The sequence below is a fragment of the Ischnura elegans genome, chromosome 9 (genome assembly GCF_921293095.1).
Source record: "Ischnura elegans chromosome 9, ioIscEleg1.1, whole genome shotgun sequence".
NCBI classification, from domain to species: Eukaryota; Metazoa; Arthropoda; class Insecta; order Odonata; family Coenagrionidae; genus Ischnura; species Ischnura elegans.
This window is the reverse complement of record NC_060254.1, coordinates 88,674,791-88,694,303: the sequence shown is the minus strand read 5'-3', so window position 1 is coordinate 88,694,303 and position 19,513 is coordinate 88,674,791. Positions and strand designations below refer to the sequence as shown.

The 19,513-nt window shown below is 37.3% G+C and overlaps 1 protein-coding gene and 1 long non-coding RNA gene across 2 annotated transcripts in view; both read left to right on the top strand.

Annotated features, from left to right (window-relative positions):
• Positions 1 to 206: 206 nt before the first annotated feature.
• The window catches only part of LOC124166038 (glutamate receptor ionotropic, kainate 2-like), a 42,405-nt gene continuing 23,098 nt past the window's right edge, over positions 207 to 19,513 (top strand). Inside the window, exons 1-4 of the mRNA XM_046543623.1 lie at positions 207 to 552; positions 5,097 to 5,252; positions 18,089 to 18,273; positions 18,741 to 18,901. Of these exons, the coding sequence (XP_046399579.1) occupies positions 471 to 552; positions 5,097 to 5,252; positions 18,089 to 18,273; positions 18,741 to 18,901 (584 nt within the window). The 5' untranslated portion in view covers positions 207 to 470. The remainder of the gene's footprint in view (positions 553 to 5,096; positions 5,253 to 18,088; positions 18,274 to 18,740; positions 18,902 to 19,513) is intronic.
• Positions 7,977 to 9,747, top strand: LOC124166039. The gene is made up of 3 exons (XR_006866386.1): positions 7,977 to 8,204; positions 8,899 to 8,996; positions 9,099 to 9,747. It is a non-coding gene; the product is annotated as an uncharacterized LOC124166039 (long non-coding RNA).

Sequence of the window (19,513 nt, the reverse complement as noted above, 5' to 3'; positions counted from 1 at the left end):
AGAAGATCTTTTTAATCTGTCAAATATTAGAAAATATTTGATATATTAAAAATAATTTAGAGTGAGAGAATCGGATTATTTTCCAGCGCATCTTTGAAGAAGCGTATCGAATATTGTGCGCCTTCCTACGTCTCCCTCGGTGACCGCTAGGAATATTTTTTTCCAGTTCTAACTTTAGAAGGGGCAGCGCGTGCCAAGTGTGTCTGTCTAGTCTGGCAGTAGCAAGCAGCCGCTTCTCGCGAGAGCCGCGTTCTTCCCTCTCCGGAGAAATATCCGTAGTCATTTAATGCGCGTGAATCTATTGGCGTAAAGCCTGTCCATTTTCCCTAACAGTGAGAAACGCAGCCGGTATTATTGATGTTTTGTGATTTACGAATGAATTGACCATCCCCGTAGTGCTAATGGAAATGACATTGACGTCGACGTAGTGTCCCTTTGTGCATTGCTGGAATTTCCTGAACCCTCCGAAGATGAATTCTTCATGGATCACCATCGCCATACTTGGGCTTATTGCTCACTGGTCCATGGCACTACCTGATACTGTTAAAATCGGTGAGTTAGACAGATGTTGAACATTGTTTTGAGTGGTGATGGGCGACCTTAAATGTCAATGTATACCCAACTTTGACGTATTTTCTCGCGTCACATGGAATACTTAACGAGCGGAGTGACCTTAGCGTTTTCGAATATTAATTATTTGTGATACAATTTGTTTGCATTTCCGATCATTAGGATAGGCCGACGTAGTATTCATTCTCAATGAGATTTTTGTCAACGTTTACAATCTGTGAATATTCTTTTGAAAATCTCACAAGTTCTTTCGATTTCGGGTAGCTCCTTAATGCGAGATATATTTTTTATTTAAAAACATTTAATGTTTTTTTGTAGTATCTCAGTGAATTTCTGCGTCTTAGATAGATATTTTGTGATTTTAAGTGGCATTTTTCTCGCAAGATGTGATTAAGTCACGAATTTAGGTTTACATTTGCAAATGGAAAATATAGTGGCTGATGCATTTAATCCTGAAGTGTTTTCATTCATGCTTTACCATTTGTCTCATACTGAACGGTATTCTCCATCGATTTTATATCTTAGATTGTATACACACCAACTCACCAAAATAAATCGCACATGACTCTATCAATATTTTGATGCTTGTCACTAGGATGAGCCTCTTTCATCATCATCGTGCAGTCACACTATTTCATTAATGAAATTAAATAGTGTCCATAAGATAATTCTGTTGGGCTTTTACACACACGTAAGAGCCTATTAGAATGTTCTTATTTTTGTGATGGGCATATGCTAATGAAAATAGTTCGATTCAATCGGTAGATAGTTAAATTTCCTTTAAAAATGCGGTCATATTTTAGGGGATCGCAGTATCTGTTCTGTGAATGAACATCTCGAAAATCATCACTGTAAGAAGATCTCTTTTTAAATGATGATGTAGTTTGATAAATATACCCAAATATCATCTTCAAAGACGACGAATGTGGTAATTTTTGTTGTGGTCATTTGGGTTTTTGAAGGAAGATTAAGCCGCTTATAATGTGGAAATTTTGCATGTAAAAGTTCATGTATCAGCCTTAAGGTACACAAGGTAGTGATAGTTGTAGGTACAATGCAGAAGGTTTTGTTCGCAAGCGATATAAAAAAAGGAATGAATGAAATGGTTGCGGAATGTTACATTTGCGAATTCAAACGCATGACCTTGGTGGTTTTAAGTTTGGAAATGATTCAAGAATGGAGATACTATCGCAATGTTGCGGATATTTATTTTCCCGGCCCGCGTTATGAGAGCGGGTGAGCGTGACTTGAAGTTTCCTCATTTCTTTCATTTTAGCGGAGGACTGTCAGGGAACTGGATTCGTCAGCTAATTACCATTCATTCGGGATATTCACGGGATCGAATAAACTGTTATGCTTGGATTTATTCAAATTCCTAAAGACAATTAGATATTCGAACTTAATTATTGGTTTTTTAGGGTTCTCCTCCACCAAACCTTTCAGTATCACCTACATTAACCTGTTTTCTGATCGTCAAACGGGACATGAAAATTTTGGTTCGCGAATCCTGCAGCTAGAGGAGACCACTGATGGAGCCGGATTTTGCCCATTGGATTTTGTTTGCTTGTGAGCTAAATAAAATAATATAATGTGTTTTATCGCACGTATTAATGGGACTAGTGATAAAAACATTTCCTCACTTACCATTCGAAAATTTGTTGTATTTTTGTCGATTTAAATTCATTCTTTAGTTTTTGCGTTTGTAATCTTCTCAAGATAAGTGGATGGGAAGAAAGGCGATGGAAGACCGCGAATGAGATACATGGAGTAGGTGATGTAGGATGTTAAAGAAAAGAAGTACGTAATAGTGAAAAGATTAAAAAGATTGGCGCACTTGGCAATTAGATAAAGAACTGCGTCGAAGTACGAGGGCCGTTTTCTTTTCAAACTCCGATGGGCCATGAACAGAAGGCGAAGTGATCGATTCAAAATTATTTCATCGCAAAAGATTGAACACACTTGTGGTGTCCTTTCAACATAATCGCTTCGGCGATTGAGGAATTGGTCGTGGCTGTGGGTAAGCTTTATTATGCCTCCTTCATATGATGTTGCCGCCAATGACTTCCAATGAATTTTGCCTTTGTCCTGAAGCTCATCGCCCGTTTCAAAACGCTTCCCTCCTAGCCACATCTTTATTTCAGATGGAAATGGAGTAAAGATGGAAGTCACACGGCACTGGGTGATCGGAAATGTCCCATTTGAAATTGCTCAAGGAGCAGTTGAGCTGAATCGGCGCTGAGATGATGGGCGTTGTCATAGATCAGTCCACTTCCAGAAGTCAGCATGTTTCATATTTTGTTTTGAATGGTAATGGGCGTAATGTTTCACAGTGAGCAGCTGCATTAACGTTGTCGCCGGCTGCATGAAATCCACTAGCCCTCATCCCTTCAGACGCCTAGGTGCGCGCCTGTCAAAACAGTTGTCGTCGTCGAAGGCTCCATCAATATTTTCGGCTATTTTTGCATTCATATCGAAATTTTAGCTCGTGTGATGCGTAGTAAATGTTTTTAACATATTTTTTCAAAACTATGCTAACATTAAATCACGTTAGTATAACGTTTCTTTCTATTTATTAGGCTAAATAGAATGTTCTTCTCAACTACAATACTGATTTAATATGGGCATTAATTTAAATAAAGAAAATATCGTAGCCCTTTTCCACAAGATTTTTCAATGCGTTGTACGCATTGAAAAATCTTGTGGAAAAGTGCTACGATCTTTTATTTATTTAAATATGTCTAACTTCCACCAATTGAAGCCTGAATCTGTTGAACTTATGAGCAGTAATGTTGGCTCTCGGTAGTTCACGTGCATACCCTACGAGCTAATCAGGGTTGATGCATCGGTAGCAACTGCAATTATATTCATCCTTGAATCAATGCTCTTAGTATTTATCTCTTATGCAGATGTCTAACAACGACAAGCTATTAATTTTACTTCCAATTGATTTTTTTTACCCTTAGTCCTTTTTCATTTGACCCTATTTTGGTCTCTCGCTTTTCTTCGGCGGAATACACCTTAAGTTTTTCCCTCTACTATGTTCCCCCTTTATTATTCTGACAATCTCGCGTGGTCTTTTTAGAGGATGCTATTCCATGGCGCCCTTTCTTCTCTTCTTCTTCTATTCCTTCCCAACCGTCCATTTGATTAACAGAATCCTCCTACAGTATCAGGTCTCGTAAGCTTATATTTTAAAACATCTTTTTCTATAGTAAGCTCCTGATCTGAGGGTACCATTGACGTAGTAATGACTTAATGTTATGTTTCCTTTTCTTTGAGACTCGGAGGCTGCGCACTAGGCATAGATTGTTTGAGCAATTGAGAATGGATATCTTTAAGAGCGATACGGAGTACATTATATTTGAGGGCCCACTGTATTTCCAGGTCCGTCAGACGCGATAAATTATGATAGATATTTTGCCTAACGGATGTATTTGATAAATCGTTTTTCCCCCGAGCAATAAAAGACTAAAAAATCCTAGGCGCAATTTCGTTAGAGCATTTACTTTAGATTTGTGTACGGCTGGTTTGCTAACACACTCGCCACACGCCTCCACAGATGTCTCGATGAGAGTAAACTCCATCCTAGGTGAGTCGTGGCCGAAGAATACATACTTCTTAGAATATTGGGAGGAATTCGTGGCTGGATCTTTTGCGCGTTGTCTTAATGCGACTGATATGATTATTTCCACGGTATAATTAAGGAGCATATAGCTTTTAAAATTCCCCGATGTATGAGAGCATTACGAGGGCAAATGTTTGGAACACAGAACTGGCCACTTTCAGGCGCCAACGAGCTTTGCGTTAATTTTTTCCGCCACTGTACATGTGTGATTTAAAATGTATTCAATACATTCTAAATTGCCTTTTATGAAAGCATATATTTATCTGTATAACTCTTTAAATTATGGCGAATGTCTTGAGGTGGCATGTGAGTCATTCATATATTAATTGTATAATTTCTATAACTAAGTGTAACACTTTAAATTAAGAACTTAAAATAATACATATGGGTATATAAATGTGAGTGTTTTTTATATTTTTCGTGTCCTGTGATTCTGCCCAACCTGGGGTATTTTTATGGTATTATATACACATATGTATACGCATATATATACGTGAATGTATATAATATTATATACATAAACGTGTATAATATTATTTAAAGGTATAGAAGTAATTTAGGGTGTTTTAAAATTCTTATATATCGCAGTAATCACGTAAGATTAACCTGATATTTCGTAAAACTTTCCTGGAAAACCTGGAATTATGCATAAATGCTTTCGTTGGCTGAACACTATGGTACAGGACTAGTAGGGTACTAGTGGTATTGGTGGGTGTTTTCCCCATCCTCTCGACATTTCTGTTTAAAACGATGGCTCAAGAAACTTCTTTTGATTGTATTACCTTTTATTATTCATATTGGAAAAAGAAATGGGGGTGAAAGAGAATTTTTCACGTGAATTATTTTGAGATAAATTGGTGTGACGTTATAGCTGAGTGTGAGTGCAAAATCTCTCTTGCAGGCGGCCTTTTCGAAGCCTCAGAAGAACTGGATATGATGGCGTTTCGGCAATCGGTGAACAAAATCAACATGGATCGGACTATACTCCCTAGAACGAAATTGGTTGCTCAACCGAATATTGTGACAAGACACGACAGCTTCACCGTCGCTGATAAAGGTACGTTATGATGATAATTTCATGGCATTTGCATTTTTTGTTTTTAGATAACCAATTTTGTAATCAATGGGGCTACGGCCAATTGTAATGATTACCTATGCCCCATTCACCCTTCACTGCCAATCACCCACTTACCGGCGCCGTATGTTGAAGACAGCTGCGTAGTTTTCGTGGAAGAATTATGCGTTTGTTTATGAGTTTCATCCTAATTTAATAATAACATGGATGAAATATCGTAAAAATAAGAAATACATCACAAAAACGTTCAGGTAATACGCGGAAGTAGAGCATCATGAGGAGATGACCGCTATTCCGTCGTATGCATAGAATTTAGGGGAACGTATATATGCTCTCAAAATGCATATAAGTAAATTCACGCTTCTCATGCACTTTTATATCGGCTGGCACACTATGATGAATCTCTTGCTGGTAAATACCGTCTCTGGTCAAGAAAAACACTCAATTTAAGCCGTTTTGAAGATGATTGAACTTTAGTGAATATGATCTGACGCACAACATCGGCACTGCGATATCTCTTTTAATTTTCACAGAAAAAGAGTTATTTTCTGGCGAAGTGTGTCACAGTCAATGAAAAATATCATTTAATGAGAAAGCAATGAGATAAAATCCAGTAATTCTCCTCGCAAACTCCTGCATAATAATGTACAAAGGACGTGATTGATCGCAAGAGCTCTCCAAAACATTCATCTTTTAATACAGGGCGCGCCAGAGAAACTTACTTTTTTGAAAGGTCAATAAAAACAAGAGTACTTCAGTTATTGTTTTAATTTTTTTAAAATTTGAGAATACAATATCCCAATTTTTTTTCATGCAGTCTTGAAAATGACATCGGATAAATGGCGACCCCCATTGCGCATACACTGATGAAGTCGATTTTTGATATTCGTATCCACTCTTTGCAGCATATCAATCGGTATGTTGGAAATGGCGTCGCGAATGTTGTTCTTGAGGTGTGCTATGGTCCGTGGTCGATCGACATAAACCAGGGATTTCAAATAACCCCATATCTCTCAGAGGCGATCTCCAATGGCCGGCACGCTCTCCAGATTTGACTCATGCGATTTATTTTTATGGGGTTATTTCAAATCCCTGGTTTATGTCGATCGACTACGGACCATAGCACACCTCAAGAACAACATTAGCGACGCCATTTCCAACATACCGATTGATATGCTGCAAAGGGTGGATACCAATTTAAAAAATCGACTTCATCAGTGTATGCGCAATGGGGGTCGCCATTTATCCGATGTCATTTTCAAGACTGCATGGAAAAAAATTGGGATATTGTATTCTCAAATAAAAAAAATTAAAACAATAACTGAAGTACTTTTGTTTTTATTGACCTTTCAAATAAGTAAGTTTCTCTGGCGCACCCTGTACATTAGCATACCTATATGACCACTATTTACGATACAAGTCCAATAATGAAGGGTGTGAGTTTTCATTTATAGAAATTCATGCACTCCACATCATATTCATCGCTCCATAAACACTTCCGTCCTTTCCTATATATATGTACACGTGTGCAGTTTTTAGCGCGTCTGTCTATCTGCATTTTTCGCAGTCACACTTTAGCGTCTATCTCAGTCGTACCAAGTGCTAAAGGGATGTGGTTTGGTACGTTCGACGCAGAATCTGTGCACGTGCATTTGAAACTTGATCCCAGCGCTGTAGCTCGGCATTGCGTAAAGTTGCGGACAAAAATGGACCAAAAACAGCATGCCCACTAAACAAGAGACAACAGGTGCAATGCTATGACAGGCAACAGTGGCACAACGATAGGCGACAAGGCAGCGACCGGTAGCGCAGCAGAGTCTACCTGGCTGCAGATCAGGAAGGTTGGCACTGCTAGTATCTCTGTTTATGCGAGAAAGTAAGTTACAAAGACAATTGACACGGTCAACTGCGGGTACCATAGTTTGAGCTAGTTACTTTCTGGGGCCGCCACATCGTTCGATTTTTCTACGACTTATGCTCTCAAGAAAAAAATACATTCGGAGGGCGGTTTGGTCTGAGGGGCTATTCATGCCTCCTCCTCATGCAAGATAAAGGAATTTTTTGGCAATTCCTCTCGACCTTGCGTAAGAAGCCAGGTGGGCTCTGTTTGCTAAATTCCTATTCTCCGGAGGTTTCCCTCTCAGTAGAAGCTGTCAAACTCGGCTTGTATGACTTGTAGAATTCGTTGTGGGATAGTTTTCCAGCGTTCGGGCATTTTATTTCAAATTGAATTTGTTAAAAGATCAATGTAGTTTTGTGCTATTACAAGATGAACTCGATTGTATTATGCGGTCCGGACCCCAAAAATCGTTCATGCAACCAAACATTAACTCGTACGTATTAGTGCATCGTGTAATCATGCCTTTAGATATGCCTTTCGAGCTTCAAGTACACAAAATATTTTTATTTCAGGTTCTGTATGAATGAAGACATTCTAAATAAACTTGTAGAAGTTAGAAGGATAGATATTCAGATGAAAGTTCCGTAAGGGTATCTATTAATTACGTGAGGCGTTTAGGGGGAAGGGAGTCGAGCCGATTCTTACCTAATCTCAAGTGGGGGAGAGGGGGAGTCCTGCAGGGCTATTCAGTAACTCTTTACGCGGTCGCGAAGACGAAAGATTCCGTTTACGTGGTTACGCCGCGTAAACATTCGAAGACGCGTAATTTGCTATTCAGTAGGCCTCACGAAAACATTTTCGTGCCTCCCCTCCGCGGTAGTGGGGGAAGACGAAGATACCCGAAGTTTTCCTGCAATACGTCACTGCGAGCCAATCAGAGAAAATCGGCATGCAATTGTCCTCGACAAACAAAAATAGAGCGAGATTCGGCTGGTAAGTGCAATGTTATTGTGAATTATAACGTTGATTAATGAAAAGTATGTTGTACACTTTTAAATATAAGTGAGAGCTCAACGTGTATATTAATGTTGAAGGTGAGTGCGTTGGAAATGTGTATGCGATTGAAACCAAAGATTACAGTGAGTAATTTGGATAAAAACTTGTAAATGAGAGGAATTTGGCGTTATTATGCCTTTGCTCATGCCAGATTTGCTGATGCCTTTGCTTTGATGGACCTATTTTAATGATAATACAAGTGTTTGAATTGATGTAGTCAGTTTCGTCATATCGTTTCTCGCAGAATTGGCCAGATAATTAGTTATAGGCAATGAAAATAGTAATGTAAACGGTCCTCATGAGTGTGGTAAAATGTTTTGAAAATTATTATCAATAGCCAGCGATGTCCTAAGAATAGTTTGCTTAATTATTGGAAGACTGTAGATAAGAAAGGATAACTTTACGGGATAAGAGCTGGTAACAGGGTGCTAAGAAGACGGAAAATAAGGTGAAGAACTAAACCCCTCAAAATAGATAAAAATAAGAATCTATTTACAACGGACTGCCTATCATTACGTTGCAGCCCTGACTTCAATGTTCACAATGACTATAGTGATGAGTCTTCTACTTTTACCCTGTAGTACCTCACAATCAAGAAGGTTAAGAGACCCAAACAGTAAGGGAAATTTCTACCCAGTGGAAGAAATTATGTCTTATGCAAGTAACAGAAAAAGGCATAAAAAATAATGGATGAAACATGACCTATTCGTAATATTTCTTTTCTCATTTTAGACCATTCTGGTGAGGTTGGTGGCAAATACCGTCTATGAAGGATCCCATGATTAATTTTAAGGCGGAAAACCGTAGTTTGACCACCAACAAAAGCAATGGTAGTGTATCTATTTGTAATTTACCAATGCATTAGGTAACCTGTTAATAATCGCTTGTCTAATAGTTCTGGCCTTGTTTAATTTGCCTCTTCCATTAATTAGGGACTCTGCAAGAGCTGTGATCTCCATAATAATCAGCCTCATCTGGGAAGGGAAAACCAGCCCCTACACACATATTATGAAGTACAACACAAGAATTAACTATCAATCCTGATTTTATTGGTGTACACTCCAGCACTCAATGTCTCAGCAATCATCTGAACCTAGAGTTAAGAACCCCCATGCACCTCTCAATAGACTTCATAACCCGCACATGGGCTTCAGTTTAATAAGTTTCAGGGGTACTTGGCCTGCCACATAGTATTCCAGTCAGGGGTCAGTGGTGGTGTGGGTTACCTAAGCCTCCTATCATTCATTACACTGTTTTTAATATATTCAGTGCATAAGCATACATATATGATATAAATATTATTCTTTCTTTTCGATGCAAGGAGCTTACGTTTAAAAAATGAAGGTCATTTCTTCCAATATATTATTAATATCATATAATGTATGCTAAATTATGTACCAGATGATTCTTTTCCCAAATTTATTCCAAACAACGAACACTGATATCCAATCTCCCAAGAACCTTTCATTTCCCTATGCATGGCTGATTGATTCCATATATGTATCGACATAACTGATAATCTGGAAAAAATTATGCTTGCAAATTACTATTAAATAAAATAGGAATGACTTAGAAATGATACTCTCTTACTTTATTTCCTTTGAGCTTACCTGTAATTATTTAGTAACTATAAAGAATAACGAAATGCAACCATAGTTCTGGAGGTGGTATCAGTTACCAACACATTTCAAATTGATTAAGAGCTTGTGCTCACAAGCATGTTATTAATATGCTTCTGAGTGGGTTTACGTAGCATATGGGATGAGAGTAGTTACAAGAGACTTGAGCTGTGGATGTAGAATGGGTTTCATGATATAGCGAATATGAATCATTTAATTACAGGGGGTGGGGAGCTGTAAATTGGTAAAAGTTTGTAATATGAATAGAAGAGTGGCATTATCACCAATTTTTTTGGAATGCTACGTTTCTGATCCCATACTAATGGAAACAATCTAGGTAAAGTTCATGAACATCTGGAGCAACATCTCCATTAATCCGTTACTTACATCATGCCATATTATAATGCAGGAAATTTAATGAAAGGAACTGTATCCCTTATTGTGAATGCATAAATACCCATTATCTGTGTTAGGCCTATTTGTAGGAATACTTCAATTATCACCAATTAATTTGAAAAGGACTGGCATATAAGGCAATGATGATTTTAAAACACTCAAGTGAATAATTTTCAGAATCAAGGTCTAATCCATGACAAATTATTAAAATAAATTATAATGTTGGTTTGATTATTCTCCAACAGTATAAATTTGTTGGAAAATGCTATGTAAACAGTAATGGGCTCAATACAACTTGTTACAAAAATTCATGGGCATCGACATCAGCTGCAATTCACGCTTAATTTTATATTACTCTACTCAGGTCTTTTCTTTTTGATGGGAATTATATATCTTTGGTCAATATGGGAGGAGCATCCTATGCTTCTGTAACCCCCTCAACTTCTCTGCTGACAGAGGGATGGCTAAGTCCCAAATTATTGTCACTACCAGTAGCTGCCATGCCCATAAAAATGCAGTGCACAAAATATCTAGATTTAGGTAGGTATTCCATGTACAATTTTCACTAACTTATTATAGGGATAGTGGTTGATGTGGTTTAGTACTATACCTTCAAATGCATTGGTACTACAAGAGCTCTTTGAGCTGGAATCATGTGGGGGACATAAAATATTTATTAGTCTCCAAGCTAAATCTTTATCCAATATTTTCCCTGAAATACCTCTTATGTTAATACAAAAGGGTCATATAATTTCATTAGTTCCCTCACACAAGACTGTCTCTTTCATCTCTCTCCTCCTCCTAAGTATTTCTAGGGCTCTCACACCATTAATTTTCAATCAGATTCCATCATTAAATAAATTAACGATACACATTCAAATGAAGATAGGTTAGCCTCACCTCACCTTATGAGAACATTAAAATTGTTATCTCAGAAACAATAAATGGTCTCAAAATGTTATATGGAAGAATATATCTATCTGTAGCACATTATGAAGTAATTGGCTGTCTTATTTCATAGGTTTACTATGAGTCATTTCACATAAAAGACTTAAAAGCCAGAACCCTTATCTAGGGTTCTGAGTGGCTAGAATGTGGGAGTCAATTCCTTTATATACTGCATTCCATCATGATACTGCAGCAGGCACAAACGGGAGATCTGTCTCTCAGACAATATCCTCTCACCACTATCCACAATCAATACAAATAAGATGATTGATTTAATAGGGACCATCACATTAATGGCCATTGAATAAATACTCTCGCTCTCTCTTCCATAATAATCATAGTCATGCCATGGACTCATAGGCATAATCGAAAGGAAACATCCTGTATGATAGATATCACAAAAACGACATATGTCTCCAAAGTATATACTAACCATTTTGAACAAAACAAATCTCTTATGTCAAGAAATACTTACAGTCATCTTTTGTCGCAAGACAGATAACACTGAAAACAGTAGTATACTCAATAACGACTACTTGGTAAAATAATTTAAGTTGTACCCACTATGCTATGTACATAAATAACATACCTACAAACGTCTATCTGTCATACAAGCATCTACCTATCCACAGTTTAGACATAGTAACCTCCAGCCACAGCAGCTGCACATTTCATTTGCGAAAATGACCTAATATAAACACACAAAATCGATTCACCTATCAGTTATATCCTTTCAGTGTCAATATCTTGTATTTGATTAGTTAAAACAATAGCCATCACAACGTAGAGAAAAAAAATATACATCCACTATATGGCAATAATTGTGAATATTTATACATCGCCAGCCTGAGTAAAACTATTGATCAGCAGAGGAGCTGTCTTTCTGCTAGTTATGTCCCTCCAACTTCATCATCCAAAAATATCTTATACAACTGTATATACAGACTGTAGAGCGCAGCATTCATTCATGTTATTTTAGCATTGATGTTGAACATGAGCCCTTTCAAACCAGAAGAAACAAAATAATCTTATGATCATACTACGAGTTGTTTACCTTCTTAGTGGATATTAAAAGTAGCATTTGTACTTTATCCTAAGTTATTGAATCCCGCTACATACTCCTTTTGCATATACACTAGTATTCATAGAGTAACACTGCATTCCGAAGTGGGAAAGCACTGACTAACACCACAAAGGTGACTCGCAGCAGCAAATTCATGAATGGAACACATACGTTTCCTCTTAACCAGCAAATATCTTCCTAACTTTGTAACCGTCCCGGGGAAAAGTAGTCCAAAGCATTTAAAACATCTACGCTCATACATCATCTACACTCAAAATGTCTTGTAAACACGGCTTAAAACAAGATGCAACGACACATTTTCAACTTAAGTATTCACTTTGATAAACGGTTGAAAATAAATAGAGTAGTATTGAGATATGCAATTAAGCGGGCGATAACGATAAATATGAAAAATATAAAACATTTCCTCAATGACAGATAACAACACCTCCAACTCCAATAGGTATGTATTCCGAAAAGAGAATATGAGAAGCATATACAAGACAAGAATAATTTAAAATACATGAAATTAACAGTTAAATATGCAAAAATATTACTTGCACGAAATGAAATTACGTCCACAACTACAATGAACACCGCTGTTTACATGGCAAAGCAAATACATGACATATATTAACAGCATGTGGCCCCGTCGTCTACCGCGGTCTGCTGTTTACGCGGCGGAAACTGAGTTTTCGTTGACAACTCTCGTCGCGTAAACTGAAGCACGAAACTTACGCGGCGGAATGCTCGAAATGGCTTACAGAATAGCAACAATGTGATTTTCGCGATCCCGTCACGAAATCTTTCGTCTTCGCGACCGCGTAAACAGTTACTGAATAGCCCTGCTGGTTAGTATCACGTAATTTTTTCCGCAAGAAACAGTGTAAAACGTGTTTCTAGACTATGACATTAGGAATCTCAAAAATAATCAAACGAATTGCTTTTTTTCTATAAATCCAACGTAATGAAGCATAGATTAACTTATTTACGCTGAAAATACGCATTTTGAACAATTTCACGTGAGATCAGAGGGGATCGAGCCAAATCTCACGATATCTCAAAAAGGGGGAGGGGGATGGGGGCAAAAATCGCCAAAATCACATAACGTAATTAATGAACGGCCCCTAACAAGTCACCGCTTTTGTTCCTTGCATGTATATCCTTAAAGAGCCATAACGGCATTGCACACGAGCAATGCGGGTTATATAAGTAACAGGAATCACTGTTATACTGGATAGCAGCGGAATATCAAGCGGTGAAACAGTGGAGTTACAAATCCGTTGCTCTGAGTAAATCCTTTAGATGCCTACATTATCTCTTGCCTTCATTTGGAATTGAAATCCCGCGAATTTGCGCGTAGTGCGTTTTCCATTCAAGAAACTCGGTATCGCTCTCCTTTGCAGAATTTATGTGGCTGAAAGGGACATGATTGTGTAAAGGCGTTGAATATATAACTTCTCGCGGCGATGTGATAGACTATAATGTGCCTCAGTAGAATGGCTAAGGCCTATAATTTAATACAAGAGGTCCTCACTCCTCATTTTGTGCTTTATATTCCACAGATAGGATTTATATGGAAGCTTGGGCTTTATCAATTACCATTGAAATTTTCTTGATCATATTTATGGGTGTGTGTGTTTAAATGTATTTACAAGTTGAATTTCACTCTACTATTATGTGTTTATATTAAATAAAGTGAGATTCACTACTTGGCTTGTCTTTACAGTTTTGTGAATTATATGTTATATTAATGTAGAAGTTTTTTTCTCATGATATTTTCCAGCCACTCTGATGCATTCACTTGATACGAGCATTGTTTACATAATTACTTATTTATTTATTTAAATTATTTTTCACGTACAAATTATTTTTCACATGCCAATTCACAATGAAAATTGTGACAAAACTTAAATGAGACAAAATATAAAAACTGTAAGAAAATAACAAAGAATAAATCAGTTGAGAGATGAACACATTCAAATTTCTGTCAGATGGGACCTGGGAATAGGTAGATGGATTAGGGAGAGGTAGTAAGTGGAACCAGTTGTTATTATCAAATTCAATGGAGAAATGAGCTCAGGGCAGTCAGAAGTCGAGTTAAAGGTAATATGAAAAAATTTTTAAATCCATTTTAAGGCTAAGTTCTGCAGGTTAGATAAGGAGACAGAAGACAGCGCAGCATTACAAGACATATTGGGTAAATGTGAGACTATATGTCTAACTATTTTGGCAAAGAATTGAGGGATGCAATCAAGGGATTTTGGATTAGTCTGGGCTGATATGGACCAAATTGGGGAGCAATTTGCAACTGTGGAAAGGATAAGAGCTGTAAAGTAGGAGTAGAGCGCAATGGGATCTTTAATTTCTTTGAAGCGGTAAAGAAAGCCTGGCATCGCTATAATTATAAATGATTAATTTAAATTGGTATTTGGCACATTTTAAATAATATATCAGTGATAAAAGCAGAAGCATCATTGTGATAAGAAATGAATATTCATTGTCATGGTAGTCGGAGCTTCCCAAATATTAATTATCACGGCATTTATTTAATGGCCTAATTATGTATTTGCCACATACAGTAAAACCTCTTTATATCATCACGGCGGGGACCAAAATTTGGGCATTATGATGTATGGAGGTTCACTATAGAGAGGTTTTAGTGATAGGCACCATTTTTTCATATCATTCAGAAATGAAAGGCACTACTGTCTATAAAACCATTATATGTATGTGTTTAAACAAACATGCATGGATTAGTGAACATATATTTATTACTTATATACATAATAATTACAGAAAGCGTGTGCTATCACATGATTTTTACTACGATTTGAGAGAAAATTATGAGATCTCTCTTAATTCAACAGTCATTTAAAATGATTAGGATAGTTAGATACCTTTGTTCTTATTTACTGTTAGGTATGCTCTCATATGGAACAAAATGGCCACAACTAATGATTAACGTGAAAATTACAGCATATTAACCCTCATATGGATTTACAAATTTAGTTACGTCGTTGGATTTGCGGCGCCGCAGCGGCGCCGCGTCATTTTTTGTTATTATCTTTCAAAGTTAGCCTGAATTTACAAGTTTTCTGATTGACAATGGTAAATACATCTATTATCTTTATTTCCCACCGTGTTTTGCTAGATTTAACCCATTCTTGTGGAAGTTATAACAAAAAATCTTGAACGCTGCATTCTTTTCCATTTTTTCCCGTAATGCTTTCTATTTCTGCTCCCTTTGTCTGTTATTTTCGAATGAAAGTTTTAATTTCGTGTGTAATGGTTGTTTGAAATATTTTTTCTGATATGCAGTGCTGGACTAACTCCGCTTATTAATGTTTATATTGTTTATATTTTTATGTATCTAAATACTAAAAATGAGTACCGAATAAAATTCGTTTATGCCCATATGACATAATTTTTCTTCACTGCATCCACCCATATGTTTTATTTTTACAGTGTATACGGAAGGATAAGTTTTTAAAGGTTAATAATGACACAGCTGTAGGTGAAGTGAGAAGAGAGGAGTGATTTTTTACTTTCGTGATTTTTACAGGATTCTGGCGATCAAGGCAAATCTTACGAATATTCTGGGAGCTCATAACCTGCACATAAAAAATAAAGTCCTATAGGTTTTGAAATATAACGAATATGGGATAAGTAGCGACGTGTCCAACAACTCAACGCCGCTTCGAAAGTGGAGCTAGAAGAGCCGGTATTTTTTTCCGACCGCGGAGCCCCATTCCCTCACTGAGGACGTTTCCTTAGATATGGACGAGTAAATGCGTGGGAGTGTACCATATGAGGTTTTACTCCTGAATTGGTGGGAAATCCAAGAAAATAACTTCTTAGAAGTATGGGTTATAGGTGGTAAGGAAGAAGGAACAGGCGCCTATTTTCTTTCGTCCAGTTCTACGCGAGGGACTGAAGGAAGAATGTTCTGGGGTGACAAAAATACCTTCAAGCTGGGAGGACTTCCCTCACCTTTTCTTTCCGTAGCGTTTCACTGACCCAAACATTGAGACTATCCATACCTTCCCACTAAGCTTCCTTATTCGTCATTCACCACCTTCTTCCCCCCTCACACAAAAGTTGATTGAACTTCTCTCCGCCCTAATGACCCATCCGAGCTGGACCTTCTTGGAATGAAGGGAGGGCCACCGCGAGGCGTTTTGACAAGGCTTTTGTTCCCTGTCCCTCATGCAGCGATGGAGAGATAAAGAAAAAGCAGGCTATTGTATCTAATTGTCTCCTTGCACTCCCAACCTTTTTCGCGATAAGGATTTTCTACTCTTACCTGGCCTAACGATCTGGGTATTCCCCGATCCTTGGCAGTCGACACACTACCCCCTTCACCTCAAAACAACCTACCTGGCATTCCTTCTCCTTTCTCCTCCTCAGTCACCCCTTCACGTTAGTAAAATCCCAATGAGTAAAATATCTATGCATTTGAGTACAAAAAGAAACGAGGAATATATTTACAAATTTTCACTTCACGGTAAATTGTCTATTCTCCTATTCATCATGAAACGATTTTTACCATGTAAATACTATTATTTTCTATCACACTATTAGTTGGGTAGTTATCTTGATTTCACCTCAATGGTAAAATGTCGCGTCATCAGTAATTATATAAACGTCAGCAATCTTGCATTGACTATCGTAGCCGCAAAGGAATATTTTCGAATCAGAGGTACAAGACAAAGAACAGTAACCGTGCAATGTGTTCTTCACGGTAGTCGGTGAAACCTCTGAATCTCCTGGCAAGTTACAGTTGCTCATTCAACGAGAAATATTCACACGACGGTGAGGAAGCATTATTCTACGAATTCGGACAATGCCTTATGTTAAAATTTTCTTGGAATTGCTGCTTGGTGTAATTATAAACAGAGTAACACTGGGATTTACTCAAAGGTGACTATCAGCACGGTAGGTACGTGGACGCGGAGTGGAGGTGCCCAAGCAAAACTAAGACGGATGCCATGGAAAAAACAACTTAGCTTAGCCATGATTTTCTATGAATAATTCTTGCAAAAAGATGAAGTTTTGTCGATGAACATTATATCGAGGCAAACATTATGATTCTCAGCGAAAATAGAAAGCAAAATTGGTAGAGTAATATTTTCCTTTTGTTAAACAATTTCATTTTGTTTATAAAGTTTAGAAAATTAAATAATTATATTATAAATCGATTATAGCATTCCATACGAAAAATAATTGCTTTGACATTAACATTGAGAACGCTGTCCCCGACGTAGCGACGAGGGAATACTGAGCGCCGCAGCGGCGCCGTTAATCCAACGACGTAACTTTTTCCGTTAGAGGCCAATAAAATTAAACTATTGACACTATTCAAACAATATTTTGTATGTAGACGAAGGAAGCAGAAAAAATAGACTACTGAAAATTTCAAAATGATCCATTGGAATGGAAAATTTTTACACCACTTTTAAAACCACGAGCGCCGCTAAGGCGCAGATAATCCATATGAGGGTTAAAGGTATATAAGAAAAAAAATAATAAGGGTGAAACATTTATCACTGAAAATGCCATTCCATGTACATAATCGCAGCTGCATTAATGGTGTCTAGTTGTCTCAGTTTGATTTGAAGAGGTAGTTAGGCCGTCTTGGGGGTATCTCCTTGGTATGATAAGTGGAGGTTTCACGATATAAAGAGGTTCACTACAAAGAGGTTTACCTATAAATTTACATGTAAATCTGACGGGACCGTAGGGATGGAATGATGTATGGAGGTTTATGATGTAAAGAGGTTCACTACATAGAGGTTTTACTGTACGTATATTTTAATTATATTTGGTGCCTATGGCTATATTGTTAAAATTTTAAAGTTTGATTGATTGACCTATTTTTCCCATGCTTATTAAGTTTGCAACCTCCTTGGAATGAAAGTAATTGGAATATTTGGACCAAGTTCAGAATTCACCTCAGAGGATGTGGAGTCAATTTGTGATACAATGGAAATTCCTCATGTGGAAACAAGGTGGGATTTATATCAGAGAAGAGGCACTATGCTTTTGAACCTCTTACCTTACCCGCCAGCTATGGCAAAGGTTAGTTACATTACATATTTTCCTCTACCTCCTCATTGGGAAATTTTATTTTTATTCTTAAATTTTAGGAAATCTCTTGATACATATTGTATTTTTGGGCTATCTTTATTAATTATAATGTTAAAAATAGATTGCTGGACTTCTTATAGATATAGCTCTCAATACAATTGAATAGTAGGGTATAACTGCCTTGAATGCTTAGATTTGTACTACTTTATGTAAAATGTTCATTTTAAGAATTAGAAGTTTGATAAATGTATTTTATGCTCTCCCCTTAACACCCCTAATACCCCGCTGCACAAAATAAATGTTTTTACATGGTACTCATTTTGTTTGTATGTATGTGGCTGGTATGGGTGTAATGATTTACTGGGTTATGTGAGATTATTTTCCCAGAAAAAATCAGATATGATTCAGACTTCATATTGTTTTAAAATTTTTTGCCATATTTTACGTTGTTTTCTTAGGTGTATGTGGACCTTGTGAAAGCATGGAAATGGAAGCAGTTCACTGTTATCTATGAGAATGATGATGGATTGGTGAGGCTTAGTGAATTATTGAAAATGTATGATCCTAAGGGATATACAGTAACAGTTAGGCAACTGGATGATGAAGATGGAAATTATCGGTAAGGAAGTGTTATCCACCTCAATTGATTTAATGTAAGTGCAAGATTGTTGTAGCAATTTGAAGTGCCAGCCAATTTATGGCCTAATCATTAATTGACACCATGTACCTATATTAATAGGGTAGTTTCCTTCATCAAAGAAAACAAAAGGCATTGATTGCGATTCGTTACCCACCATTAGTGTATTTATAATGTATAAAGTATTTGGTTTTAGAAATCCCAGTTTAGAGGGATGTTAATGGTCAATTTTAACCTCATTTGAAAAAGGCCAGATTGGCGCCCATGGGATGCCACTCCACGTCACGTCACAGGGACCTAGATGCTGTACGAGCAGATAGGAGTTTTACATCTTCTGGGATTACCAATGAATGCATGAAGCACAGAGCTCAGGGAAACATCTCTTAATAATCACCTATTAAAATTGCCTGAGGTCAGAAAGTTTCCTTCGTTTGATAGGGTAATAATTATCCTTATTTAAGCCAAGAGCTACCTGCTAGCTGGGTACTTTGTTACCTGCTAGCAGCCTGCATCGTAGCAGCACTCAAAGCCTAGCCCCAGAAGCCAGTAGTTAATTAGGATGGATTTTCATGGATGTCATGAGGGATATTAAAA